Source organism: Equus asinus, chromosome 22, assembly GCF_041296235.1.
Source record: "Equus asinus isolate D_3611 breed Donkey chromosome 22, EquAss-T2T_v2, whole genome shotgun sequence".
In the NCBI taxonomy this organism is placed as follows: Eukaryota; Metazoa; Chordata; class Mammalia; order Perissodactyla; family Equidae; genus Equus; species Equus asinus.
The window spans coordinates 15,532,263-15,559,782 of record NC_091811.1 but is presented as its reverse complement, the minus strand read 5'-3'; the positions used below and the strand labels follow the sequence as shown (position 1 = coordinate 15,559,782).

Here is a 27,520-nt window from a genome sequence, read left to right as displayed (position 1 = left end):
TCTCTTTGTTTCCATCACCTTGCCACTTGTGTCAAAAATCAATTGACGGTACATGCCTCTGATCTGTTCCATCCATATACCAATTCAACACTGACTCGATTACTGTGGCTTTATATTAACTTTGAAATGAAGTAGTTCAACTTAATCCTTTCGCTACAAGATTATTTTGGATTTTCTAGATCCTTTGCATTTCCATATACATTTCAGAATCAGTTTGTTAATTGAGACAGAATAGCCTCCTGGAGTTGATTGGAATTGCGTTGAATCTACAGATCCACTGGGGGAAAGTTGACATCTTAGTTAATTATTGAGTCTTACGGTCCAAGAACAGTGATACAGCTCTCCTTTTATTTAGGTCTGTTTCATTTCTGTCTGCAGTGTTTCTATAGATTTCAATATAGAGGTCTTGTACTTCTTTCATTAAACTTGTTCTTAACTGTTGTATTATTGTACTGTATTTGATATTTTTAAAATTTCATTTTCCAGCAGTTTTGTGTTAGCATAGTATATTGACTTTATGTTTTGCAGCCTTGCTTGCACACTAATTCTAGTAGGATTTTTTGTAGATTCCTTTGTTTTTCTATATAAAAAATCTTGCCACTTGTGAATGAAGACAATTTCACTTCTTTTTTCCTATCTGTGTGCCTTTTATCTCTTGTTCTTTCCTCTTGCTCTGTTGCACTGGCAAGGATGGACATTCAGTGAAACCTTGAATAGAAGTGGAGAGGAAGGCTTCCTTCGTTCCGATGATGTATAAATGTCACCATTGGGTATAATCTCAGCTGTGGGCTTTCCAAAAATGTCTTTTATCGGACCAGAAAGGTTATTTTCTATTTCTAATTTGCTGAGAGTTTTTATCATGAATTGGTGTTGAATTCTGTCTCATGCTTTTCCTATGTTTATTGAGATAGTATATGACTTCTCTCCTTTATTCTTTTAATGTGTTAAACTCCATAGATTGGTTTCAAATGTTGAACCAACACTTTATCATGATGTGTTATCTTTTTAAATATTGCTTAATTTTATTTGTTAATATCTTGTTGTAAATTTTTGTCTATATTTATGAGGGTTCTATAATTTTCTCTTATCTTCTATGGTAATCAGTTATGCTGAGCCCACCACATAAGTTAGGAAGTATAATCTCCTCATACATTTTCTGAAAAAGGTTTGTGTGAGATTGGTGTTTTTCTTCCTTCAATACTTGATATAAATCACCAGTAAAGCCATGCGGGCCTGGAGTCCTTTTTGTGGGAAGATTTTAAATTAGGAATTCACTTTATTTGATAGAGGGCAATTTTAGTTTTCTATGCATTCTTACATCAGTTTTGACAGGCATTTTTCTAAGGAATTTATCCGTTTCAGCTAAATGGTCAAATTTATAGGCATAACATTGTCGTAATATACTCTAATTACCTATTGAGCGTCTATATGATGTGTAATGATGACTTTGTCTTCATTTATGATATCATAATTTGTGTTTTCCCTGATCTTTTTCTTGATCAGTCTAGCTAGGTGTTATAAATTTAATTAATCTTTTCAAAAACCAAATTTTGGCTTTGTCGGTTTTCTTTAATATTTGATTTCTGCTCTCATCTTTATTATTTCCTTCCTTCAACTTACCTGGTTTTTATTCACTCTTCTTTCTCTACTTTGTGAGGTGGAAGCCTCGATCACTGATTTTGTACCTTTGCTTTTTGTCTAATAAACGCATTTAAAGCTACAAATTTTCCTCTAAAGATTGCTTTCACTGTATCCCAGAGATTTTCATACATCACGTGTCTTAGTCAGTTCAGGCTGCTATAACAGAATACCATAGACTGGGTGGCTCAAAAAACAACATTTATTTCTCACAGTTCTGGAGGCTTGAAGTCCAAGATCAAGGTGCCCGAAAATCCAGTGTCTGGTGAGGACCTCCTGCCTGGTTTGCAGATGGCCGTCGTCTCCTTGTATCCGCACGTGGTGGAGAGCTGAGTGAAGGAGCTAGCCTCATGTCTCTTCTTAGAAGGACACTAATCCCATTCACGAGGGCCCCACCCTCAGGACCTAACTACCTGGCAAAGGCCCCACCTCCTAATATCATCACCTTGGGGGTTAGGATTTCAACAAATGAATTTGGGGGCTCACAAACATTCAGTCCATAGCATTGTGTTTTCACTATCATTCAGTTTGGAATATTTTCTAATCTCCTGTCTGACCTTGATCTCAGTGGTGCTTAATTTCCAAGTATTTGGAGATTTTCTAGATAATTTATTGCTTTTGGTTTCTATTTAATTCCATTATGACCAAAAACCCATTCTGTATTCTGTATTCCATCTTCTGTAGCTTGGGGATGCAATGTTCTACAAAGGCCAAGTAGGTCAGATTGTTTGATTACACCAGAAAATTATTCAAATTTTCTACACCCTTACTGATTTTTTTGTGTTTTCACTCTATCAATAACCAGAAAGAAGCTTTAAAAAAAATGTTAGCTACGGTTGGGGATTTGTATTTTTCTCCCTCTAGTTCTGTAGATTTTGCTTCATGTTTTTGAAGCTCTGTGCACACATGTGCAAGAGTTTGTAACATGTCACCCTGGCAGGCTGAGCTACATTTCGTGGAATTCTTTTTCTACTATGTTTCCAGTTAGGGTGTCACAAAGGAGACTCTTGCAAGATTTAGAAGGTACGAAGGAGATAGGAACCATTTTGTAGTGCACACATGTCGTTGCTGACTCGTTGATTCACCTCATTGGCATGAAGCAGCCACTGGGCCTGCAGTCGCTCTGCCTTCCCCTGCAGTTTCTCTGACTCCTGGGCCAGGTGTGTGTGGGCCTGGCTCCATGGTGAAACACCCCAGCCTCTACAGGATATGCTTGCCAGCAAGGTCAAAGGCAATAGAATGGACATGTGTTTCAACCTGTCCTCATAGGGTTCAAGCTTGTGCTTATGGGTTCTGGCTGCTCCCGATCTCCCCTGCTTTAACATCCATTTTCCTTTTCTACCTGGCCTGTGGACTTCGAGCTCCAGCATCAGACACGAAGACAACAGCCTTACACAATTGCACAGACCAACTCCTTGCATCCCTGCAATAAATTTACACATGTATCTCCCACTGGTTCTGCTTCCATTGTTGAACCCTGGCTGATACAGAATTTGGTACCAAGAATAGCTCCTGAGGAACAGAATCTAAGGATGTGTTCTCTGAACTGGTTCTGAGTTTTAAAGGCACTAATGACTCTATTGCCATTGGAAAAAGGGCACTGGTAGTCAATAGCATGAAATGGCAAAGGAGCCACTCAGATTTCAGCTTTAGATACCTGTGATAAAGTACCTACAGAGGACAAGACTCTGAATGACCAAGTATTTGCTACCTTAGAACATTTTAGTCAATATAAGGAGCATAATGGGATGGGTGGGTTGGTTGGTTGCTACTAACTGTGCTAGAAAACTTGGAGGAAAAAAATGATGAGCACAGGGATTTAAAAATTGCCAGCTCAAGGTCTGCATAGAGCACCCAAAAGCTTCTATGACTTCTTTGGGGAAAAAAAAAAAGAGAAAACCTTATTTCCTGTAGGTGCAGGGCCAAGATTTCTGAAAACCAAGCCCAAAGTCTCATCCTGCAAGTGCCTGAATTATTGTCCAAATGGAATTCCCGTGTTTACAGGGTTTATTTTGTTAAAGTCCAGTCTATGGAAGGACTGGGATCCTGAAAATTGGAACGGGAACATATGGGCAAATTCTGATGAAGCTGGGACCGAAAGTCCCTAAATTACACAGAATCTCCTTTGCCGGTGGAGGGAGTTAGTTCTCCTTTCCCCGAAGAATCACACGGGCCTCCCTTGAGGTACTTCTTGCAAGGCACTGCTGATTCTCCTCAGGCCCTGCCCTCACCAACCTTTTCGCTGCCATTCCTATAACTAGAGTCAACACCAAATCAAGCCCCAAAGGGTGAGGTATAAATTGTGACTGATGAGGAAGTTATGATACACACCAAAAGAACTGCATGAAATTTCCCGTTTAAATGGATTGAAACCTGGGGAATGTGTAAGGGAATGTATGTTAGGGGTGTGAGATCAAGATGGGAGGAATATAAAGTTGGATCAGGACAAGTTTATTGATTTACAACCACTAAGCAGAGATCTTGGATTCCCTGTTTTCGCTCCAGGGGCTTGGAATGCCTCTAACTGTTGGTTTGATTGGTTGACTGAAACATGGACCCAAAGTTAGCCCACAGTAAACGAAGATAAAACGTCAGAACTTCCTTGGTATGCTGAGAGGAAGGTATGCCAACGCCTGGAGAGACTGGAATGTTAGAGTACATTTGTCACGCGAGTCCGACTCACCAACTTCAGAGATCAGACCTTCCACCACAGCTGTGAGACATAAGCTTGCGAGGAGAGTCCAGCGTCCTTGAAGAGCTCTCTGGTTGCTCTTCTCTATAGGTCAGAAATTACAGCGGGAACTGCTACCATCAAACTGAGACCCTCAAAGGCAATGGGAATAATATCAAACTGGGATGCTGGGGTGGCAGGGCTCAAATTGCAACACCTAATCACCAAAGATTAGGTGGGCATGGTTACTGTAAAGGACATGGGAGCCAAAGCAGTATTCAGAATAGCCTGACTCACAAAGACCTATGGGGTTGACCAGTTGGTCGTGGAGTCTCGAGAAAGGAAATGGATGGGAAGCATATTAAATTCTTACTTGATCTGTTTAAGCTGAAAAGTTATAGGTCTAGTGAACAGAAGTCTGCTTGAATCACCAAAACAGAGAGTCATGGTCCCTCAATTGACTCCCAGACTTAAGCCAGTTTACAGGCCCAGAACCCCTCAAATGAAGGAAAGGCCATGTCCCAGGAGGAAAAATTCTGTTATGGAGCCAAATATATATACTGTTAATCTTTCTCCCAGTCTTCTCCAAGAGGACCTCAACCATTCACCAGTGTGACTGCATTGGAGAAAGGAAACCAAACAGGTTTTTGAAGATTATTGGATACTGGCTCTGAGCCGATACTAATTCCGTGAGACCCATTAGTCCAGGAGACCCACCGCCCCATTCAAGCGGCCCGTTGGCCTGCGCAGGAGACAAAGGCAGATCTTGGGGAATGACTGTGGATTACCATAAACATAATCAGGTAGTGATTCCAACCGCAGTGGCTATTTCAGATGTGGTTTCATTGCTTGAACAAATCAACACCGAGGGTTGCTGTTTTGTATCAATTTTAGAAATTTATCCACCTAGATTTCTTCAAGTCACGGCTCCAATGCTCTTGAGCTCTCTGAGCCAGCACATCATTCAGCTTGCTGTGTCGTCTCCATTTCCCCATCTGGAAAATGGGGTGATAACAGCCCCTACTTCATAGGGGTGCTGTGATGATTCGATAAACACTGTGTTACAGAAGGGTTAGCTCTGGCTCTGTGACAACTAGGACCCGTTTCATCCATGCGAGGAAGTCCTTGAGGGTGAGCAGGGAACAGAGGCCAAGCGACGACCCGAGCTTCGGGAATCTCTCAGTCGCAGCCATATGCACCCCGGGGCCTCTGCAGGTCCTGAAGCTGCCGAAGGGAGCTTCCCCAGTGGTCTCCACTGAATCCATTGCCTTTGTCACTCCTTTGGCCCCTTCGTCCCTTCCCTGAGGCTCCAGACCACAGGAGTTAGGTCCGAAGGTACAAGTTCCGGGGGAAGAGAGGTTGCGACTGCCCCGCTTGGCCTGCCAAAAGAAAAGGCTCTCTCCCCTCCTCCCCCCCGGCTTTGATCCTCCCTGGGAGAGAAGAGCCCAAAGAAGTCTCCAGACACTTCAGACTAGAGCACACCACTCTTCGTTGAAAACAATCCTAGCCCCCAGCTGCGGATGCCTTCACCCCCAGCCTCCCTGCCTTTTAAACACATGACAGCACATTAACGAATTGCTGGGAAACGAGGCCTTGAAGAATCTATTTCAAAAGAACCTGCAGCAAGATTGTCAAAAGAAGAGAGCTGGCCAGGAGTGGGATTGGCGCCCAGGCCTCGGGGTCTGGGAACACAGCCCCACTGGCAGGCATTCTTCTGGCGGCTGAGGCCCCAAACCTGGGGCCAACTGTCAAAGACGCTGAGAACTCAGAGCTGGGACCTGGGAGGTTGTGGAGCTGGTTCCCTCGCCCCTGAGCGGAGGCCTCCGCAAGCACACATCTGTCACTTCTGCTCCTGTTCAAGATCCCATTCTTCTCAGAGGCCCTGGGACAGAATACGACAGTCCTCCTCTCCGCAGCCCCTGCCCTCCGGAGGCTGAGGACAGAGTCATCTCTGGGTTGGCCCACGGGATGGAAGTAGCAAAGTATCCAGAATCACCTCCTCCTGTGCTCTCAGCCACCCCCCAGTCCCCTCACCCAAACTTGGCACTTCTTGTTTCTATTTCCAGGCTGCTCACACCCCATCCATCCCGTGCCGTGTTTCCTGAGCACTTGCTGATTACTATTAATCAGCACGCTGGCGGGGCTGCTGCCTGCCCGTGTGAGCATCTTGTTAACGATGGGAGAAGACTGCCAAATGGCCAGCTCGGCTCCGGATGGTGAGACATGGGTCTTGTCCAGACCGAGGAGCAAAGGCATCGGCGCGAGCCGTCTGGCACGGAATGGAGATCCCTGGGGCTTGATAACCAGAACTGCAGGCTCTCTCTCTGCAAAGAACAATGTTAAGAGTCCGTCCACGTGCCCCCTACCTTCTTTCAGACCAGATGATCTTAGAGACCGAACAGGATGGAGGGAAAGCTCAGGGGTGAAGGAAGGCAAGCTAGCCACCCCTACGTTAAAGACCTATGCAGTTCCCCGGAGGCCAGGATCTGGGGTGGCCTGCAGCAGCAGCAGGAGGGAATTAAGCTAGGTGATCAGAAGTACTTCCTGATGCAAAGGGTTGCCACAACTATCCTAGGACAGGTTACTAAGGAAAGAACGTTAGATCTGACCTGCAGATCCTCTCCGCCAAGTTTATTAGCTCAGTCTGCACTATGTTTATATATGCGCATGGACAAGTTTGGTTTTTCTATCAATACGTGAACCTGAGGGACCTGGTCTAGGATTTATTTGGTGGCCCTTGGTGTCTTCTCCCAGGGCAGATCATACCCTCTGGCTGCCCGGCTGTGGTGCTGATCAGGCGTCACCTGAGTGATGAGATTAGTGGCTTGACCTTTGCAAATCAGACAAGGTATCTGGGTTAGAGACTGAGGAACGTCGTGAAGGAAATATAGAGGTAAATAATAGCACAGGAGAGCACATCCTAGGGGCCACAGGTGTGGCCCAGCCAGAACCTAGCAAGTCAGAGGGAGGGGTTTGAGAGGTCAGTTGGAGGAGGCTCCGTGGAGCAGAAGGGTAGGCATAAGGGGTGCATCAGGATCGGTTGGTTCCTAACAGGGAGATTTCACGCAGGCCCAAGGGCAGGCACTTTGGGAACTGCTCTCTCCCTGGGAATCTGCCCTACAACAGCTGCCCAGAGCCACTGGCCTGTTAGAATCTGTCACAGGGAGATGTCCTTTAATTGGAGGCAGGCTCTTGAGGAGGAGGAGCTCTTGGAGGAGTCCTTTCTGCCTCCCAGAGCCTCTCCCAGGCGTGGGACAGGGCTCCAAGCATCATCCCCACCCCTATCCCCATGGGAGCAGGATCAAGAAAGATGCAACAGCTCACCCATCTGCCCCAGGGTGGCACTGGAGCCACCAAGAGTGGCAGGATCACCTGCCCAGGCCCTCCCGGACCAGGCCCCCCAACATGGAGCCCAGGGTCACTCCCCCTGCCCTGCAGGTCCCAGGCCTATCGCATTTCTGTGGAGAGCAGCTCTCGGGGGGCAAACCTCGAGTCCCACTGGGGCATGTGGGCCAGGCCCCTGAGTCTAGACGTAACTGGGGGACCCTGCTCCACTCTCTGTCTCCACATGGATCTGCACAGGAACCAGCAGGAACAAAGTCAAAGTTTCCAGAAAGAAAGAAAGACCGTTTTAAAGGCTGCATGGCATGGTGGTTAGGAATGACACTCCCGGACCCAAAACATGAAGGTAATTTCTAGCTCCTGCATTTGTCAGCTTGTGACCTTGCGGACAAAAGAACCAGTAAGGATGAATGAAGGTTGGCCTATTCTTAAGGTCTAACATCCTCATCTGTAAAACGGGGCAAATAATAATACCAACCTCATCAGGTTGAGCTGAGGAATAAATGAGCCGCAATATAAAATGCTTGGAACATCACGCAGCATGTTGTAAGCACTCGAACAAACAGAAAAGCTCTGGCTCTCGTTATTAAACACCCTTCTGGCCGGCAGTGTCACCACTTCCACACAGGGAGGGTTTACAGAGCGTCTAATTGGAAGGGGAGCTTTGAGACTCATTTCTGAAATGCATCGGCATAGCAAGCAGGCCTTTGTTCCTTTCTCAATATTTCTTCATACCGTAAGGGGATAAGAGAAATATTTTCTTCCCCGGCTTCTTAGCAGGATTAAGTGAAACGATACACGTCCGTGCTTAGCCCAGTGCCCGGCTCTGAGAGAGCACCGCCTTGGAATTAGTTTTCTGTCTGGAGTGGCTTGAGAGGACGCTGGAGGCGACAAGGGTGGGGAAGGGAAAAGGGTCCCCACGACAGGCAGGAGGCCTCTTGTTGGGAAGCTCTGCTCTGTTCTGCAGCGGACACGGATCTTCCCTGCTCTGTCGTGAGACAAGCATTTAGACATAAGAATTTCCTGAGAGTCAGTCAGGGTGTCAGACGTGGGCCAGGTTTCCCGGGAAGCTGGCTGCACTTGCCCCCCGGAGGCGCTCATTGGTCCGGGATGAACCCAAGGGTTCATGGTCACGCCTGCCTGAGGACCCAATATCATGACCTTTGGAAGGCCCTTTCAGTCTCAGGACTCTAGCTGCAAGGCCTCTGAGCTCCGAGAGCAAGGACCGAGGACATCCGGCCCACCTGGACCACCTGGGCTTAGGGTCGGGAAAGGACACGGGTGCTGGACCATAAAACAGAGAAACCCCGAGCACCCCTTGCTCTCTGGCTGAGAATCACACAGACACACACTTTTGCCTCCTTACCTGCTCTAGGCTTGGCCCTGACCCCCTCCCAGGAGGGCCCATGGGATGGAGAAAGGGTCTGGGGCCTACAGTCACTGGGAGAGCTCACTTTATGACAGTAGAGAGTCGACCCCATTGTGCTGCCTCAGCAAACAGTGACGACACAGCAGGGCCAAGCTCACCCCGTTCAGCCACCAGCTCGGGAGGGTTTACCTCGTGGATCCCAAAGTGGGCGTAGGAGTCGAAGTAATAATCTCTCGAGGTCATCTCCTCCGGGTTCAGCAGCTTGGACATCTTGCCCCGTCCTGGGCAGCTGGGTTGAGTGGACACGTGATGGACACATTGCACAGGCTTGGGTGGGACAACGGGCTGCGGGGGCTGCGAGGGGAGACTGCTCACCTGAGGGGAAGAGAAGGGCGTAGTGTTAACAGTGGCAGCAGGTCCTGCCCTGACAGTCGCACCTCCCTCCCTCCCTCCCTCCCCTCCCTGAGCCCCACTCCTATCAGCCACAGCAGCCTCGCCTAAGGGGTGGACGGTCCCTTCTGGCTTCAGCTTGGCAGTCAGCTTGATGGCTGTGACTTGTGGGGAGGTGGCATGCTACTGAGGAGCCAAACAGACCTGATGTAATCCAGTTCCATCTCTTACTAGCTGGGTGACCTAAGCTGATCTAGGCCTCACTTTCCATATTCGTTAAATAGGGACAATAATACCTTCCTTTAGAGGTAAAGGGAAAGACGTATAGCAGAGCATTGCATTGCAGAGCACCGCAGAGCATGGTGGCTGGAGTGCAGATTTCAGAGCCATTCTGCCAAGACTTGAATCCCAGCTCTGCCACTTGCTAGCTAGACGACTTTGGGCAAAGTTACCAGCCCCTCGGTACTTCAGTTCCCCCATCTCTAAAGTGGGAATAAAATGGTCCCATCCCCTAGAGTGGTCCTGAGGATTACACAAGTTAGGATTTGTAAAGTGCTTCGAGAAGGGCCTGGCACGTAGTAAGTGTTTGTTAACTGCAATGAGTCCCACCTGCACCCTTCGGAAGATCAGGCCCGCGCCTGCCCTCCCGCCAGCAGGCAGCACTCGCCCCAGCACAGGGCGCTTAGGTTCTGCTGTCTCCCACCTGCTGTCTGGCCCCCTGGTTTCTCATTCACAGTTTCACTCTGAAATTCAGCAGAAGTTCACGCTGCACTGTGCACACCCACCCTGATGGCCGACCTCCTGCCTGCTCCACCAGTGACTGCTCTTTCTGTGTCCCCCAACCCCACAGCCAGGCCACCTCTGCACCCCACTGCTGCTGCCCACCGCTGACTGGCTCCTCCTCACAGACTAACAGGAGGGAGAAGGATGAAAACTCAGGGAGCTGCTGGGGCCCGGAAGTTCAGACCTCACTGCAGAAGCACAGTTATACCAGGAGAGGACCCCTCTGCCTGGAGTGGAGGCCACCTGGATGCGCACAGCACAGCCAAGTCCTCAGACTGGAGCAGAATTTAAAACACAGAGAGGTAGTAGTAGCCAGCCATTGGTCCTCTGGGCTTGAGAATCAGGGTTCCTGGATCCTTTCCTGGCTCTAGTAAAATTAAAAATAGATATCGAGAAGCAGACGGCACGGTGCAAGAGTTCAAACCCCAGTCATGCTGCCTGGCTTTGAAACGCAGCCCTGCTCCTTGTTGGCTGGCAAATCACTGTGCCTCAGTTTCCTCCTCTATAATCAAGGATCGTAATAAAATCTTCCTGAGGGAGTTGTCAAAAAGTTTGGATGAGTTAATATACATAAAGAGTTTAGAACACTGCCAGGCATATAGTAAGCGCTTTATTATTATTCAGATCCCATAAACATGTCCCTGCTCTGTGTTTTCTCATCTGTGAGTTAGGTCAGCTCAGACTTACTACTTCTTTTCCAGCAAAGAAAACAGGGAGGTCGTAGGACAGAGCAAGATCAAGAAATCCGAGTGATTCTGTCCTTCCATCACGCTGTGGGCACAGCCTGCCCTGTGTCCGGGCTGGGGGGAGAGTGAGCTGGGGAGAGTGTGATGGTCCCATCTTCCCGGTGTATCTAGGCTACAGCCTCTGGGAAATAAGCAGACTTCCCAGTTTAGCAACATCAGATTTCAGGTCGACGAGATCCCGGCTGGCTGGCAGAGACAATCGGGGCTGCCTCATTAGAATGCAGCAGGTGTGCCCACCCTCGGCTTGGGATGTTGGTCACGGTCTCCCAGAGGCTAAAAATAGACTGTGTCAATTGCACACTCCCATGCTGGCTGCAGAGTCACCTCTAAAGCTGAAGAAGGCTCTGTGCATGAAGCTGACCCCAATCTTGACTCTATTTAAATATGTTAAGGAGAGGAAAAAGTCCTAGCTGGTCCAGGCAGCATGTGTGGCCAAGGTCACAGGGGCCTCTGCACCCTTTAGCTGCCATTCAACTCTGATTCCAAGGTCCCTTTTCCATCAGGCTCCCTAAGACTCCTGCCCCAGCAGCCCACTTACAAAGTGTCTACCGTGCACCACACATTGCATTCATGAGGCAGAGGGATGAATGGACTGGGAGCCATTCACCTCAATAACCACAGGTCATGGGGACGAAGGGGTGACTGTGGCCCAGTCCTTGGTCCTGAAGGCCGTCAACCCAGCTCAGCGTCCTGCAGGGGTCTTGCACGCTGCCCGTCCACTGACAGGTGTGCTGGGAGTCTGTCTCCTGGGATAGGCTGGGAGAGGGCTGGGAAAGAGCAGTGGCCCATGGTCCCGGGGCATTCAGCTCCTGGGGTGCTGTTTTTCATTCCACAAATGCCTACTGACCATCTGTGGCAGCGGGCACTGTGCAGTCCTGTGCAAGAAAGAGGGACATTTAGGAGGAGTGCCTTCCAGGGCCTCTGCTTTCTAGTAGGAGGATAAGGCCTTTGGGGGCTCCAAGAGATGATGGAGTAAGGTTTGCTTTACAAGAGAAGCTCAAGCAAATTGTCCCTGGTTCAAAGGAGAGAGAATTCACTTCAATTTAAAGAATCAGAAAACACTGGGCTAGCTGGCAGTGGGGTAGGTGGGGAGCTTTAGGAATGGATTTGGACAGTTGGAGACGATAGGAGGGAATTCTAGGAGGAGTGGATGGCCTGAGCAAAAAGGTAAAGGGGAGCAGTGAGCCGTTTGGGGAGCCACTCGGCTGAGATGGTGGGAGATTCAGTTGAAGGGAATCATGGCCAGGCTAAGAGGTTGGAGTTAAATACAAGACAACAGGGAGCTGTTGGCGGTTTGTAATTAGGGAGTTGTGTGTGTGAGCTCTGCCTTAGGAAGATTTATGTGGTGGCAGTGTGTGTACGGGAGAGGACAAGGAGGAAAATCAAAGAGAGGAGGAACTGCGAGTGGGGAGGCAAAGTGTGAAGTCAGGAGGCTATTTTCAAAGTCTGGTCAAGAAATAATGAGACCCTGAACTACTGTTGTGTTAGAGGGGCTGCCTGCCAGAAAAACTGCAGAAATAGAATCCACAGGAGTTGGCAACTGATGTCATGTAGGGAAAAAAAGAGGAGTTGGAATCAAAGATGACTCCAACATTTCAAGCCTGGATGACTAGGAAAATTGTGGTGACATTAACAGAAATCAGCAAGTCAGCAGGGGGAGCAGGTTGGGGTGGGGGAAAGTAATGAATTTCAATTGGGATATGTGAGGTTTGAAATGTCATTGAGTCATATAAGAAAAGACGTCTAACAAGCAGACAGTAATGCAGTCCCAGTCAACAAATATCATAAACAAAATGGAAAGGCGAATGATGTGCTGAGGAGTACGCTTCTACATGTATGGCAGACAGAGCTGAATATTCGTAATATGGAGGCAGCTCTTAAAAGCCTAGAAGAAAAGATGAACATCCCCAATTTAACACTGGACAAAGGGTCTTAGAGTCAGTGCATGTGAGAATAAGCACAAATGGCAAATCAACACGCAGCAAAAATATTTAACCTCTCTAGAAATTGGGTAACTTCAAATTAAAACTAAAAAAGTTATAATTTTTAAATACCAAATAAGCTTGACTCCCCCCAAAACTACAAAAACTCTGCATTGTAGTTTCTCTGGTTGCAGAAAAACAGGTACTTTTGTACATTTCTGGGGAGGCTTTTTTGGAATGTAGTGTGATGAAATGCACTAAAAGTCTTAAAAGCACAAATCCTTTAACCCAGTAATTCCATTTTTTGGAATTTATCCTAAGGAAAGAGTCATGGATAGTCATTAACATGTAGCTATAAGAATTTTATGACAGCACTCTTCATAATGGCAAAAAATAGGAGTCAGTCTAGAAGTTCCAGCAAACAAGATTGAGTACATAAACCATGGTACCTCCACACGACAGAATGCTACGCAGCCAAGTAGAATGTTGTGGAAGAGTGTTTAATAAAACAGAAATACGATCACGATAAACCGCGGGTTGAGGAGAACAAGTGGGGGAAGAATAGAGTGTGGTCCCATTTTCAGAATTAAACCTATTCGTGGCTGTGTGTGAAGAGCGGAGATGCTGGGAAGGCATCAAAATCGGCGGCGAATGTCACAGGGTGTTGGACTGTGAACATGTAATTCTTTCCTGTCTTGTGCTTGTTCATATTCTCTAAGATTGACGCCATTAACACATACTACTTTTGTAAATAGCAAAAAAGTAATAATAGTGGGAAAGAAGAGGAACTGTGATCCCAGAGCTCTGGAGAGAAGCTGCGGCTTGCACTCTGCATTTGGAAACCATCTGCACATCAGGAGGCTGTGGGGTTCTCTTGGGAGAGACCGCTGGGAAGGAGGTGGAGGGCGTGAGGGAGAGAAGCCAGAAGCATCCTCCTCTGAGGACCTCGAAGCCACCAGGGACCCAGGGAGAGAAGCTTGGGAAGGACGAGTCCTCATCCCTCCAGTTCTATGACGGCCCCTCCTCTGAGATGTGCGACCCAAGCATTGCACGCCAGAGACCAGGCAAGGGCACCGAAACAGAGACAACCTCCGTCCAGCCTCACGTGTCCAGAAGGATGCTGTGCTCAGGAAGTTGTACAGTTACCTCTAAAGCTGAAGAAGGCTCTCTGCATGAAGCTGACCCCAATCTTGACTCTATTTAAAGAGTCAAGGAGAGAGAAGTTTAAGGAAAGAAGTCCTAGCTGGTCCAGGCAGCATGCATGTCAGGGTCACAGGGGCCTCCTGTACCCCTTCACTGCCATTCAACTCTGATTCCAAGGTCCCTTTTCCATCAGGCTCCCTAAGACTCCTGCCCCAGCAGCCCACTTACAAAGTGTCTACCGTGCACCACACATTGCATTCATGAGGCAGAGGGATGAACGGACTGGGAGCCATTCACCTCAATAACCACAGGTCATGGGGACGAAGGGGTGACTGTGGCCCAGTCCTTGGTCCTGAAGGCCGTCAGCCCAGCTCAGCGTCCTGCAGGGGGGCTTGCACGCTGCCCGTCTGTTGACAGATGTGCTGGGAGTCTGTCTCCTGGGATAGGCTGGGCGAGGGGTCGGAAAGAGCAGTGGCCCATGATCCCAGGGCATTCAGCTCCTGGGGTGCTGTTTTTCACCCCACAAATGCCTACTGACCATCTGTGGCAGCGGGCACTGTGCAGTCCTGTGCAAGAAAGAAAGACGTATAGGAGCCCTCCAGGTCCCCATATAGATGTACGGGGACCCGTATGGGAATCCAGACATGTCTCTGGAAGCTATTAAAGTTGGTTCAGCCACAATGGAAGGCCCTTCAGATGGGCTCTGCAAACTTAGCCTCTGGCTCATCTGCCTGCCCCCCGTGGCCCAGGAAAGTCTCGAGGAACACAGGAGGTGGGTCTTGGGGGATGGTGGTGGGCTTATCTGTGAAGTCATAAGCCCCGACTCCTCCACAGGCCACCGTGGGCAACCAGAGGCTCTGGGTGGAGGCGGCCTGCAAACTTCAACCAATCTTGTAAATTTGGCTGAGAAGTCAGCAAAGGATTGGAGTCCCTGACTCCTAGCCTCAGCACCTCAGTCCTTCCACAGCTGTGGTTCTCACAGCTCCAGTTTGCTCCCTGTGCCCAAGTCCCTTCCCCCTGGACACTCCAATGCCTCTAGCCCTGCAGGGTGGGGCTGGTGCTGTCATCGCCCCAGAGTTCCAGCCCTGCCCACTCTGCCCCCGTGTCTGGTTCTGTAACTATTTCTGCATAATTGTCGCCAGCCTTGACTCAGTGGGATGCCTCGTGCCCCAGTGCATAAAGTGAGCCCTGCCTTGCTTTCCCCACCTCCTCCCAAGGGCCCCAGACTTGGGGTGTTGCCCTTTGTGGAAGGTTTCCCAATGCTGGCTGCTTTCCCGATCTGCTGAGAGTCACCTTTCACCCTTAGAATTTGTGACTTTGTCTTCTACTCTTACTGCCTACTGCTGATCCAGACTCTTCAGACACTGTGACCTGCCTCCAGGCCTGGCCTTCCTCGGGGCATTTGCAGCACAGTTTTTCTCCCCAGTGAATCCTCTGAGATCTTCCTAGTCTCCTCCATTGCCCTGAGGTGAATGGGCACCGGTTCCACTAAATGCTGAGATAAGATCAAGGGTTTGGGAAGCACCAAAGCTGGAGATCAAAAGGAGGACGGCTTCCTGAGGAAGTGGTTTTAGAGCTGGTCCTCGAAGGATGGGTAGGATTCCCACAGGCAGGGGTGGGAAGCCAGGAACAGAGTATTTTTCCCCTAACCTTACTTTCACTTGAAAATAAAGGTAGATGATAAATCGATGATGACCCCTAACATTGATTGAGGGCCCACTGTGTGCTAGGCACCGTGCTAAGCACTTTACAAATAGCATGTCATAAAATCCTTACAATACCTCAATGAGGCACTGAAATTTACAGACGAGAAAACTGACGCTCAAAAAATTCAGTCAATTGCCTGAGCACAGAGCTAGTAAGTAACAGAGCCAGAATGTAACCAACATCTGTTGGATGACAAAGCTGTGCTCTTGACATTGATTCTATAGTTAGCTCAGTTCAACCCCATCAAGTTTAACTAAGCTATTGCCAGGACCCCTGTGCTCAGAAATGGGTGACAAAGTTGGTCCGGGCAGGAAGTCTAGCCCTGGCGGGGGCGAGGGGCAAGGGGGAGTCCAACAGGCAATGACTAAACAGAAGAAAACACCTCAGTGAAGGTAGGCCCAGGTAGGCGCCTCCCCAAGGTTCAAAACGAGCAGCTAGTGGGCTCTAGTTTGTAGAAGGAGAAGCTGAGGTCCACATAAGGAAAGAAACGTGTCTAGGGTCACACAGGCAAATCTAGAACTGGAACCTCCAAGAAAATAGGAACGGGGTGGTGGGAGAGAGGGGAAGAGGCCCTAAGGAGGAGAGGGAAAGTGAAGGAGATGTGGGGAGCAGGTAGGCAGCAGGGGGCAGAGAGAAGCCAGCGCTCCTGCACCAGCAGCTGACGCTAACCCAAGCCCGGGGGCTATAAATGGCTCTTACTGGCACCAGCCCAAGCTGTAAAAATGATTTTCCTGAGAACAAGAGGCTCCACTGGAGGAGCCAAATCCTGCTCTGTTCTCCAAATGTCAAGAGAGCTTTTTCTAACCTGAGCTGTCTGTCTTCAGCACCAGCCTGCCTGGCTTGAGGTCCCGTGGAGGGACAGAAAGGGGACCGCTGGGGGTGGGGCACTGCAGGCAGGGCAGAGGAGGACGTGGGAGGAAAGAGGACTCCCAGCCCAGGCCTCACCACATCTCTCTTCCCAATGACCATCAGCTTCTTCCCACCTAGCCCAACTTCACATAGAGCCCCCGCCCCAGGGTCACCTACAGACACTCATCACACCCTTTCTTCATCCTCATGCACTCACTAGACCGTGAACTAAATTGGTGGTCCATGTGGTGGATGATCAGATAGACTAGCTCTTCCAGCACCATCTGTCTGCCTTTAGATGGGGACCAGAGCTTTAACAGAAAGGGAACATTCTAATGGTGGAATGTCAGGCAGGAGCAATGTAAGCAAGGGCCCTGTTGGGCCTATGGATCTCTCCCATTGCCTAAGATCACACCACAAATATATAGCTTTCATGTCTGCCCTCAGCCAAAGACAGCCCTGGTTCCACCCTCATATCTACTCTCCTGCGCTCACATTTCTTATCATCTGGGCTGAAGATGGGTCCCAGCACAGCAACATTAAAGTCAGCCTCCCCAGAAGGAAGTGCTACACTAGGGAACACGGCCCCAGCTCACTGCTTCTCACCCTGCAGGTCAGAAACCTGCGAGTCTGGGAGATGGGGGGAAGGATCTAGATGCTGCTGGTCCTGCAAGCCAGCGTTGTCTTCCTGTCCATGGCCCTCCAGGGCCCCCTGGCCTGCTCATTTGTCAACACTTGCCCTCACGCCCCTCACTAGAGTTGGTTTTGTTTAAGGCACAGACACTCTCTAGATCCCCTGGGCAAGGCCAGACACTGATGCATGTCACAGAGTGTCATCTGCTGTCACCCACTGGGACCTTCCTGTTTTACAGTGTCCCTGACTATACCTCTGACATCTTGGCAGAGTCCATCCTCACATGCTTTTTATCACTTTAGACTCAAGCCCCTGCCAAGGCTGGGCTCCCTAGAATTCCCTTCCTTGGGTCCTGCCACCCTTCATTCCCAGTGCCCCCGCTCCTCACCCCCACGGAATGCTGCCAGGAGACCTGCCAGGACCCTTGGCTGAGACAGGGCTGACAGAGGGGTCTAGGGCAGGGTTCCCAATGCACGGTCCCTGGGCCACCTGGGAACTTGTAAGAAACGCAGATTCTCAGGCCCTACCGATAACCACTGAATAAGAATCTCTGGAGCAGGGCCCTGCGATCTGTTCCAACAAGCCCCCTGGCTCTGATGCATCACAAATTCGAGAACCTCTGGTCCAGAGCTGCATTTTTCCACACCGTATTCTGCAGAATGGATAATCCTAGAAAGGGGGTTCCGTGGTCAAGTGAGTTTGGGCAAATAAGCTAGAGAGATTTTTCTTTCTTTCCCAGCTTTATTGAGATATAATTGATATAAAACATTGTTTTAGGTGTACAACATAATGATTTGATATATGTGTATACTGCAAAATGTAAAGAGATTTCTTCATTGGCACACTTTAAAGCCTTGAATTTGCTGAAATGAGTTGTGAATCTCCAAGAGGGAATTTTGGAATCTAGTGCTCCAAATTTGTGGCTGTGGCATCCTTTTTCCCTGAGATCTATAAGCACCTCTGGAAATTAATGTTCTGGGGGAGACCATCTGGAGGCCTCTGATTTAGGATGGTGTTTCTCTATTACGATCTGCATCAGTCACCTCGGGGTGGGTTTCAGACCCCACCCCAGACCAGGGGAATTGGAGCCTGTGGGGGCGAGACCCAACAAGCTGCATATTTAACAAGCTCCCCAGGGATGCCTATGGAATCCTGGTCCAGATGGGGCTGAGGACAGTGACCTGCCTTCTCCATTACTCTCTGACCCCGGATGCCCGCTCAGAGGTCAGCCTGGCACAGCCTTGGTGCTACTGCGATTCCCAGACGATGCTGGAGCCAGGCCAACAACGCCTGGGAGAGGCAGCCACAGGGTACAGAAAGCACAAGGACCGGGACTCCGTGTAGGCTCTGCCAACTTCAGGCCGGGTGACCTCAGGCCAGTCCCTAACTTGCTGTCACTGCCAGGGTCACCACGTGGCTCACCTCGAAGGGCAGCCCTCAGCAGCTGTGCACTCTGTCCCAGCGCTTCCCATCAGCCCCGGCTGTCTTTGTGGTACCACAGCAGCGCCTGCTTCAAATCAAATGGCAGTGCACCCACACGACACTGCCCCTCTCCCGGATCAGCAGTTGCTGGGAAGGAATCTATTGGATTTGTTGGGCCTGACCTATTTTTTAAATAAACCAGGCCTGTTTTCCAGCTATTAGTCACTTTCCGCCCAAGCCTCCACGTATTAAATTCTCTTCTTATAGCTCCAGATATTTAGGCTGCAAGAGATGTCAGGGTTAATTGGATGCTTGGCTCCTGGCTCTTCCTCCTTAATGGGCTTAAAAAGCAGACTTCATCTCCTCTTCCTCTCTTTTCCTTCCCCAAGGCAACAGGGACCTCTCTCTCCTCTGACCTGAAGAAGGTCACCAGGCACTTGGCTTCCCTCTCCACTTGCCTTTATGGGCAGAGGCGCAGAAGGACATGGTCAATCTCCTCACATCCGCGCCTGGCCCAGAGCTGGACTAAGCTTTAGTCCAAGATTTGGGTCAAATCGTCCCTGTGGGACCTGAGCTGGGCTCTTGACTAGAGGTAGAGGTCGTACAGATAGAGACCTGTGGGTTCTGGCCTTAGTTCTCTCTTCACCTGCTCAGGTCACCAGGCGAAAGCCATTAACCTTTCCTACTCTCAGTTTCCTCTTCCATCAGATGACAACAATTACATGTCCTGCCTCTTTCTGCCTGCTGTGATGACTAAAAGACACTCAGTGTGTAAATATTCAGAGGAAATGCTAAAGTGTGGTACAGGAGGACAAGACTTCCATCTCTGGCAGTCTGACCCTATGCCCTGAAGCTACTTTTGGATGCTCTCTAGGCCCTTCTCTGGCACTGGACACAGAGGCTTTGGCTGCCCTTAGCACTCTGTTCTGCTGCCTGCCTGACCCTGGTCCTGCCCTCCACATTGTCCACTCTCTAGGCTCTGTTCTGCCTCCTCTCCTTGGAGCTTTCTGAGTATTACACAACTGCTATCTTCAGGAATATGGCCATCAGGGAAAGTTAGTCAATTTTTCCAGCCCCTGACAACTGGTCTTTCCCGTTGCTATTCTGAACTCCCATGGCATCTGCTCGTCTAAAGCTACTGGCTGTTTTCTGTCTTGTTTTGTGGGCAAATGGTCTCATGCGAATTGTCTCACAATTGTAGGTGTTGCTTCCACAACCAGGAAGTAAATCGCTCAGACCAGTAACCAGACCTTATGTGTCATTGTTTCCCCTTAACACTTGGCACAGAGCTGGGGCTCAATAAAGATGTGCTGATCACAGTATCCTCACACTTCAGCTGGGTCCACGCTGCCCTTCATAAATACATTATGAAAGTGTCACCCCTTCCCGCCATGCAATCAGAGACCTTTCATTCCCCCTTGAAAGTGTGGAGAGGTGGCAGGAAGAGAGACAAAACTGAGAAGAATCATCAGAAGCCTAATAACACTCAGCACTCTTTAGAGGGCTCAATGGTACTCCAAACGTTTTTACTGAGACGTGACTTATCTCCTGGGATTTCTAGAAGAAGAAAATATCTTGCAGATGTAGAATGAATTTACTAAGCACCCATAATTCCAGCCATATAGACTACAAGTACCTTCAAGTATAGATTCAAGCGTATTTGTCAGACATCTTCCCAACAATCTCTCCACACCCGAGTCGTGCAAGTCCAGAACTGCAGGTAACAGTGCCGTGGCTCAGAGAAGCTGACTGACTGATTCAGCCTGTGTAGCATAGCTGGTCAGGACCCAGAAGCCAACCCTCAGTGTCTAAGGCCCCATCATCTGACCATTAAGCTGGCGACTAAAGAAAAACAAGCTACAAAGTCATGTTATAAGTCAGCAAGAAAATCACAAGTTGTTGGCCAAGACCACAGCCATGCCAATTTAATCGAGATTCTCATTCGGTTTCCATGGATTCCTCTAGGCACTTTCCATCTAGTTCTAACAAACCCATTTACTCCAAATAAATATATTTCCACCCAGATTCTTATCAGAAATGACTGACTCCTTTAATCAAAGATTTGGATGCAAGTAAGCATTGGAAACACTGGCATTCCAGCTAGAAAGGGAACAATGTCAGCCAACTGGTAATATCCAGGTCTACTCCAAAGGTGGCCTCAAACTAGCCAGTGACAGATTCCAGGAATCTGGAATCTATTTTTTTCTTTTTTTTTGAGGAAGATTGGTCCTGAGCTAACATCTGTGTCGATCTTCCTCTATTTTTTGTATGTGGGAGTCCACCACAGCATGGCTTGATGAGCGGTGCATAGGTCCACACCAAGGATCCAAACTCGCAAACCCTGGGCCACCAAAGTGGAGTGCACGAACTTAACCACTAGGCCACTGGGCTGGCCCCTGGATTCTTTTTAAAGCACTCTCAGGTAATTCCCATGATCAGTTAAAAAGCCAGACAGAATATAGGAAATAACAGTTTTCAAGACATTGAACACCAGGTAATGAAAAACCGTATCTCTGAGAGATGGCAAACAAACAAGGTGAACCCTATGATGGCCCAGCTTATTGCCAGGTGTGAGTATCTAGGCTACGGCGTAGAGGGACAGGAAGCCAGGTAGAGCCAGGAATCTCTCTTGGTGGAAGAGATGGAGGTGGGACTCTGGAGACAGCAAGGCAGCTAGAGTTTGCAAGGCAGAGTCCTGGAGGGAAGAAGACTATCCAGAGACGAGGCTGCGGGGAATCTGGAGAGAGTTCCCCTCAAGTCTTCAGCTGAGACTGACCCAGCCGTGCATGTGGGGAAACTGCTGAGGCCAGGTAAAGAACTACTGAGAAGACTGAGAGACTAATCTGTGGTGCTCACGCAGGGCTGGGAATGGTTGTTGTCCCCCCCAACCCAGAGTGGAAAACCTCATAACTCAGGAATGTTCAGAAGAGGTTATTTTTCCCTCAGTGGTGGCAAATTAGCCTTAAAGACTGCTCTGATCCCATCAAACAAAGCTTAAAAGCAAGGTTTGAAAGGGTTAAAGTGTCCAAGTAATTTAACTGCATCCCAGAAAAAGAGATTAGAAATGCAAAATATCCAAAAATATCCAGCACCCAACAAAGTCTGGATTACACAATGTCTGGCACTCAGTCAAAAGTGATCAGACTTGCCAAAGAAGTAGGAAAATACTACCTACGATGAGGGAAAAACCAATCCCTCCAAATCAACCCAGAAAGGACATAGGTGATGTAATTAGTAGACAAGGTCAATAAAATTGTTGTTGTAACTGTATTTCATATGTCCGAGAAACTAGAGGAAAGATTAAGTGTATTAAGTGGAGACAAGGAAGATATAAAAATGGCTCAAGCTGAGCTTCTAGAGATAAAAACAATGTGTGATGAAAAATACGCTGGATTAGGCTAACAGCAGACTAGACATTACAGAAGAAAAGATTAGTGAACTCGACACAAGACAATAAAAACGATCCAAAACAAAACACGATGGGAAAAAGACTGAAAAAATAGAGCATCGATGAGCTGTGGGACAACTTCAAGTGGCTTGTGCGCATGTGACTGTAGTACCCAAAGGAAGGGGAGACAGAAAATATTGAAAGAAATATTGAAATGGGGGCTCAAGTTTCCCAACTTGATAAAACCCATAAATTTACAGATCCAAAAAGCTCGACAAACCCTGAGGAAAAGAAATGAGAAGGGGAAAAAACTACACCAAGTTATCTCATAATCAAATTGCTTAAAATCACTGATAAATAGAAAATCTGAAAAGGCTCCAGCAGGGGCACGAAGACATGTCACCTACAGGAGAACTAACACAAGAAGGACAGCCAGCTCCTCCGAGGAAAGAGCACCGGCCAGGAGACAGGGCTGCAACAGCTCTGAAGTACCGAAAGGAGAAAGGAAAAGCTGTCAACTGAGAACTCTATACCCAGTGAAGATATCTTTCAAAAATAAGGGCAAAGTAAAGATTTTTTGAGGCATACAAAAGCTGAAAGTTCTCCTTCTCCACAGGCTGACACTGTAAGCAGGGTTAAAGCACCTCCTTCGGGCAGAAGTAAATGGAAACCACATGGAAATCTGGATCTACGCCAAGAATGACGTGCTCTGGAAATGGTAGCTAGGTGGGTCAATATAAAAGACCTTTTTCTCATTATGTAAATGTCTTTAAATGGCCATTGACTATCTGAATAAATAATAATAACATCGTGTGGGATTTATAACATATGTAGGAATGAAATGTACATAGCAATGGCACCAAGGCCAGAAGGGGAGGATTTGAAGAATACTGCTGTAAGACTCCTAGGCTGTATGCGAGGCTCTGGAACATTACGTCAAGGTAGACTATGATAAGTGCCATATCTTAACCATTTTTAAGCGTACAGCTCGAGGATATCAAGCACATAATATCAGTATGTACAATATAAGTACAAACTCTAAAGCAGCCACTTTATAAAAGCACAAAAAGTTTCAGATACTAAGCTAGCAAAGGAGATGGTTTTTTTAAATCATTAAAAAGAAGGGAAATTCTGACACATGCTACAACATTGACAAACTTTGAGGACACTATGCTAAGTGGACTAAGCCAGTCACAAAAAGATAAATACAGTAGGATTCCACCCGTACGAGATACTTAGAGTGGTCATAGCCACAGAGACGGAAAGCAGAACGGGGTTGTCAGGGGCTGGGGGAGGGGAGAACGGGCCGTTGTTGTTTAATGGGCATAGAATTTCAGTTTTGCAGGAGGAAAAGAGGTCTGGAGAGGGATGATAGTGATGGTTACACAACAAAGGTTGTGAATGTGCTTAATATCATTGAGCTATACACTTAAAAGTGGTTAAGATGGTAAATTTTATGTTATATATATTTGACTACAATAAAAAAAAAATTAGAGGAAAAAAATGGATGGAACCACAAGGAAAGAGAGACAAATCTGGTTAGTTTGGTAGTTTGAAAATCACTAAAATAAGCAACCCTTGGACTTAAAGCCTAAGAAATCTGCATGCATCATCTCCCTTCTATCTTCCCTACCACCTCCAAAGTTCCTGAGTCAAAGACTTGGGGGTGTGGGGTAAAGAAAACACACTAAGCGTTTACTTGTCAAATTAACACCTTAGTGTGAACTCACTCATCAGGTCCCTTTACTCCTGACAGGAGGAAGAAAGTACATTATAATAACGGGCGAGAGAGAGGGAGAAGCAAGTCCCAGAGGCCATTTTCCCGGGAAGATCTATGGGCCCTGGAGCCTGGGAAGGTCTTCTCTAGAAGCAGGGACGGCCACGTGCTAAAGAGAGAAGGGGACGGCCAAGGTCCACCTGCCATCCCTTGGTGTTCCAGGCTTCTAAACTTTTATCCCGAACTCCCGCATCCCCCACATACCCGTGAGGCCCCACAACCTCTCCAACCCCTCCTGCTGTTCGGTCTCTGTCACCCTGGCCTTCAATCTGCTCCTGGACACCCCAAAACTTGCTCCCACCTACAGACTTTGCACCAGCGTTCCCCATATATTTGAATGATTGGCTCTTTCCCCTCATCCAGGTCTTTATTCAAACGTCACCTTTGCAGAGTGGTCTCTCCGGACTACCCTGTCTGCAAACACCCCAGCCTCTACCACATTCCGTTCCCTTATTTTTCTTCAGAACTCTTATCAGTGCCCGACACTGGTTCATATATTTGTTTATGTCCGTCTTCCCCATAAAATGAAAGCTCTGTAAATGCAGGCAGCAGGCTCTGCTGTAATCCCAGCTTATAGAACGGTGCCTGACACTGAGTGGGTGTTCAATAAATCTTTGTGGAAGGCGTGAATAAATGAGCAAATGAATGAATGAATGATTCCTTTAACAAGGGGCCTGGGGGGACTATGCAGAGAAAAGGGCTGAAAAACACAGTGACAGAGCAGCTGGCAGTCACTCCTGGAGGCCCCCCTCTCGGTCCCACACCAGGCAGCTCCATCCCACAGAGCCCCGAGGGCACGTGGTGACGAGGGACCTTTCTGGACTCGGCTCCACTCTGCGCTGGCTCTAAGACGCTCCCCTGCATGAAAGGCCCCTCTACCCCGCTTTCCCTCCGAAGGCCGGGCCCCCCAGAGCCCAGGAAAGCTATGATAGCTTTCTCCGTGAGGCCCAAGTACAAGCTGGAGCTAGCAGAGCCCTGCAGACAAAGTCCAAACTCGTCAGCAGGGCTCATCAGTCCTCCGCTCTCTGCCATGATCTGACCCCGGCTACTCCTCAGGTCCCCTCCTGAAAGGCTGCTGCAGTCGGGCTGCCCTTTTCTATGTCCCCTTAAGGCACTGTGCCTTGCCTCCTGGCCTTGGGACCTGCTGCTCTTCTGCTTAGATGGCCATCTCCTCGCTACCCACTGCCAGCCACCTGCCCAAACCCACACCTGGACAACTCCAGTCAGTGGCCCAGGAGGCTCTGCTGTCATGCCCTTAGCCAGTCTGCTTTGATCACCTTCCCCCACAGGGTTAGATGCCCTCCTGGAGAAATCAGTCGCAGAACAGGCAATCCGCTGTTAGCGATAAATCTGAACAGAATGTCAAGTCCTCAGTGCTTTGCCAGGCTCCTTTCTAAGGACAGCCTTTGCAGGTGGCTAGTTAGAGGGTCACAAGATGGCTTACTAGTTATTATGGGGTTTCCCCTTCCATGAGTGTGACAGTCCCTTCCTCAGCCGAGTGTCATGACATCCTCTCTCCTGTGCAACCACAAGGCAGCCTCAGAGGGGAGTTTAGCTTCAGCTCCGTATAGAAGAAAGAGCGTGGTTTTGCTGTGCTGAGAAGTGTCCGGGCACAGAGGGAGCTGAAGCACACGGCCTTCAGGGGCAGGCCTCTGCCCCTCTGCTTCCTGCACTGCAGTTCTCAGTGAACGGTGAAGCCTTATTTTAAATTATGAGTCGCCTTTTTCTCCCCAGTAGCTCCCTTCTATAGGTGCTCCCTTGGCACCCACCTATCGTCTTCACAACACCCCCTCAGCTGCTGGTATCCAGGCTGGCTCCCCTCCCAAAGCACAGGCTCCTCAAAGGCAAGGATGGTTTCTGACTCTGGTTTGCATCCCCAGGGCTTATCAGAACGCGTGGCGTGGGGCTGGCACGTAGTGCCTCCTCAGTAAATGCTTGTCGAAAGGACGACTGATTGAACGGGTAGAACAATGGATGGACAAACAGCCTTACAGAGGAGACTGAGACACAAAGAGTTTAAGTGGCTTCCCCCCAGGTCCCTGATGTCAGCAAACGACAGAACTCGGGACTTCCACGCTTCTGTAGGTGACTCTGTGCAGGATAGCTAAGCACTCAGAATGTCTCTTTAGAGTTCAATTTTCCCTTCCATTCCCCAAACGTCTTCCCAGATGACTAGAGCCCAGAGGTCATCTCACTTCCTTTGGGCCTAACTTTACATGCGCAGCAGCTCTGCTTTTCTGAATTCATCCAAAACAGGCGAGCACGTTGCAATCCTAATGGGCACTCACCACCACAAGTGACCCAACAGCTGCCATTTGTTGACCAGGCCCTATGCCAAGGGCATCTTCACTACGAGGCTCAGAGAAAATAAGTAACTGGTTCAAGGTCATAGAGTTAGAAACTGAAGGAACATGGAGTCAAGCCTCCAGAAAGCTGCCTCCCATATTTTAAAACAGATTCATGAGAGGCAGTGCTGCTCCAAGGTCAAGATCCTGAGGTGCATGTGATGGATAATGATGGACTCTGCCCCAAATGTTTCCCAGTCAAAGTCAGCCCTGGGAGGCCCCACGGTGTAGCACTCGGAACTCTCTCTTAAGTATCTCACCATTTTTGCAATTGGACACAAATATTTGTTCCTCTCATGAATCACCCACCCTGGAACCCACCTCCATCAACTGGTGAGGGCCTTCCTTTACCTAGACTTGGGAAAAGACCTTGAAGACGAAAGTTTCTAAGTCGGCAGTTTGTGAAGGCTCAGGAGTACACGGCCACCCTCAGCCTCAAAGCAAGGACCGCATGACGAAAGAAGGCCCATGTTTGGACCCAGGAGCTCCTTTTTCTAGCCCCAGCTTTCCTCCTACCCCACTGCGTGTCCTTGAGTCAACCTTAACCCTCTCTGGCCTTGGATTCCCATCTGCAGAAAGAGAAGGGACTGGATTCGATCCTATGGATCAAACAGGCTTATCTAAGGGGACCAAGCAGATGACATGAACTAGTGGAGTGAGCAGGCGTAGGAGATGACACCCACCATGGGTAAGCAGGTGGACTACGGCAGGGAGAAATGAGCACCTCCTCAAGAGACGGCCAGCGTCCCATGCTGTTATCTTCTGATCACAAGTGTCTTGATTTTTAAATGTTGGGCTCTGTGAAGCCAAATGAAATATATCTGTGGGCAGGTTTGGTCCACGTCCTCCCATTATTTATCCCCATTATATTCACAACTGAGGAGCTGAGGCCTAGGCAAAGAAAATCAGTGAAAGATGAGCCAGAGCAAATAGGTACACAGCCCTAAGAAACCAACCATGAGGAGAACCTGGGCTTCTGGCTGACCAGAACCACCAAAAAACAGAAAATAGAAACTGCCAGAGACAAGGGCAATGCACCAGTGCTTAAGGAAGCCTATTTCCCAAAGCAGACTAGAGAATGGAGTCAGCCATGCTGCTTCAGCCACGCAAGGCTCGGTGGGGGCATAGAGAGTGAATTGCGCTCAAGGACAGTGACAAGTGCTTAGATAATTGTGGGATGTGTGGAGGTTCAGTGTAAGCAGTGGTTCTCAAACTTGCGTGGGCATCAGAATCACCTGGAAAGCAGATTTCAAGGCCTACCCCCAGAGACTCTGATTGAGTAGGTCTCGGGTGGGGCTGATAGTTTGCACTTACCAAGTTCCCAGGTGAGGCTGATGTGGCTGGTGCAGGGGCCACACTGGGAGTTTGGGTTCTGGAATACAACTGATCATGTT

At 48.6% G+C, this 27,520-nt stretch overlaps 1 protein-coding gene across 4 annotated transcripts in view; it reads right to left on the bottom strand.

Moving 5' to 3' along the window:
• The window catches only part of PRMT8 (protein arginine methyltransferase 8), an 89,150-nt gene that overhangs the window by 43,945 nt on the left and 17,685 nt on the right, over positions 1-27,520 (bottom strand). For all 4 annotated transcript variants that reach the window (XM_044756057.2, XM_014841765.3, XM_070494481.1 and 1 more), the window contains exon 2: positions 9,210-9,395. In XM_044756057.2, the coding sequence (XP_044611992.1) occupies positions 9,210-9,395 (186 nt within the window). The remainder of the gene's footprint in view (positions 1-9,209; positions 9,396-27,520) is intronic.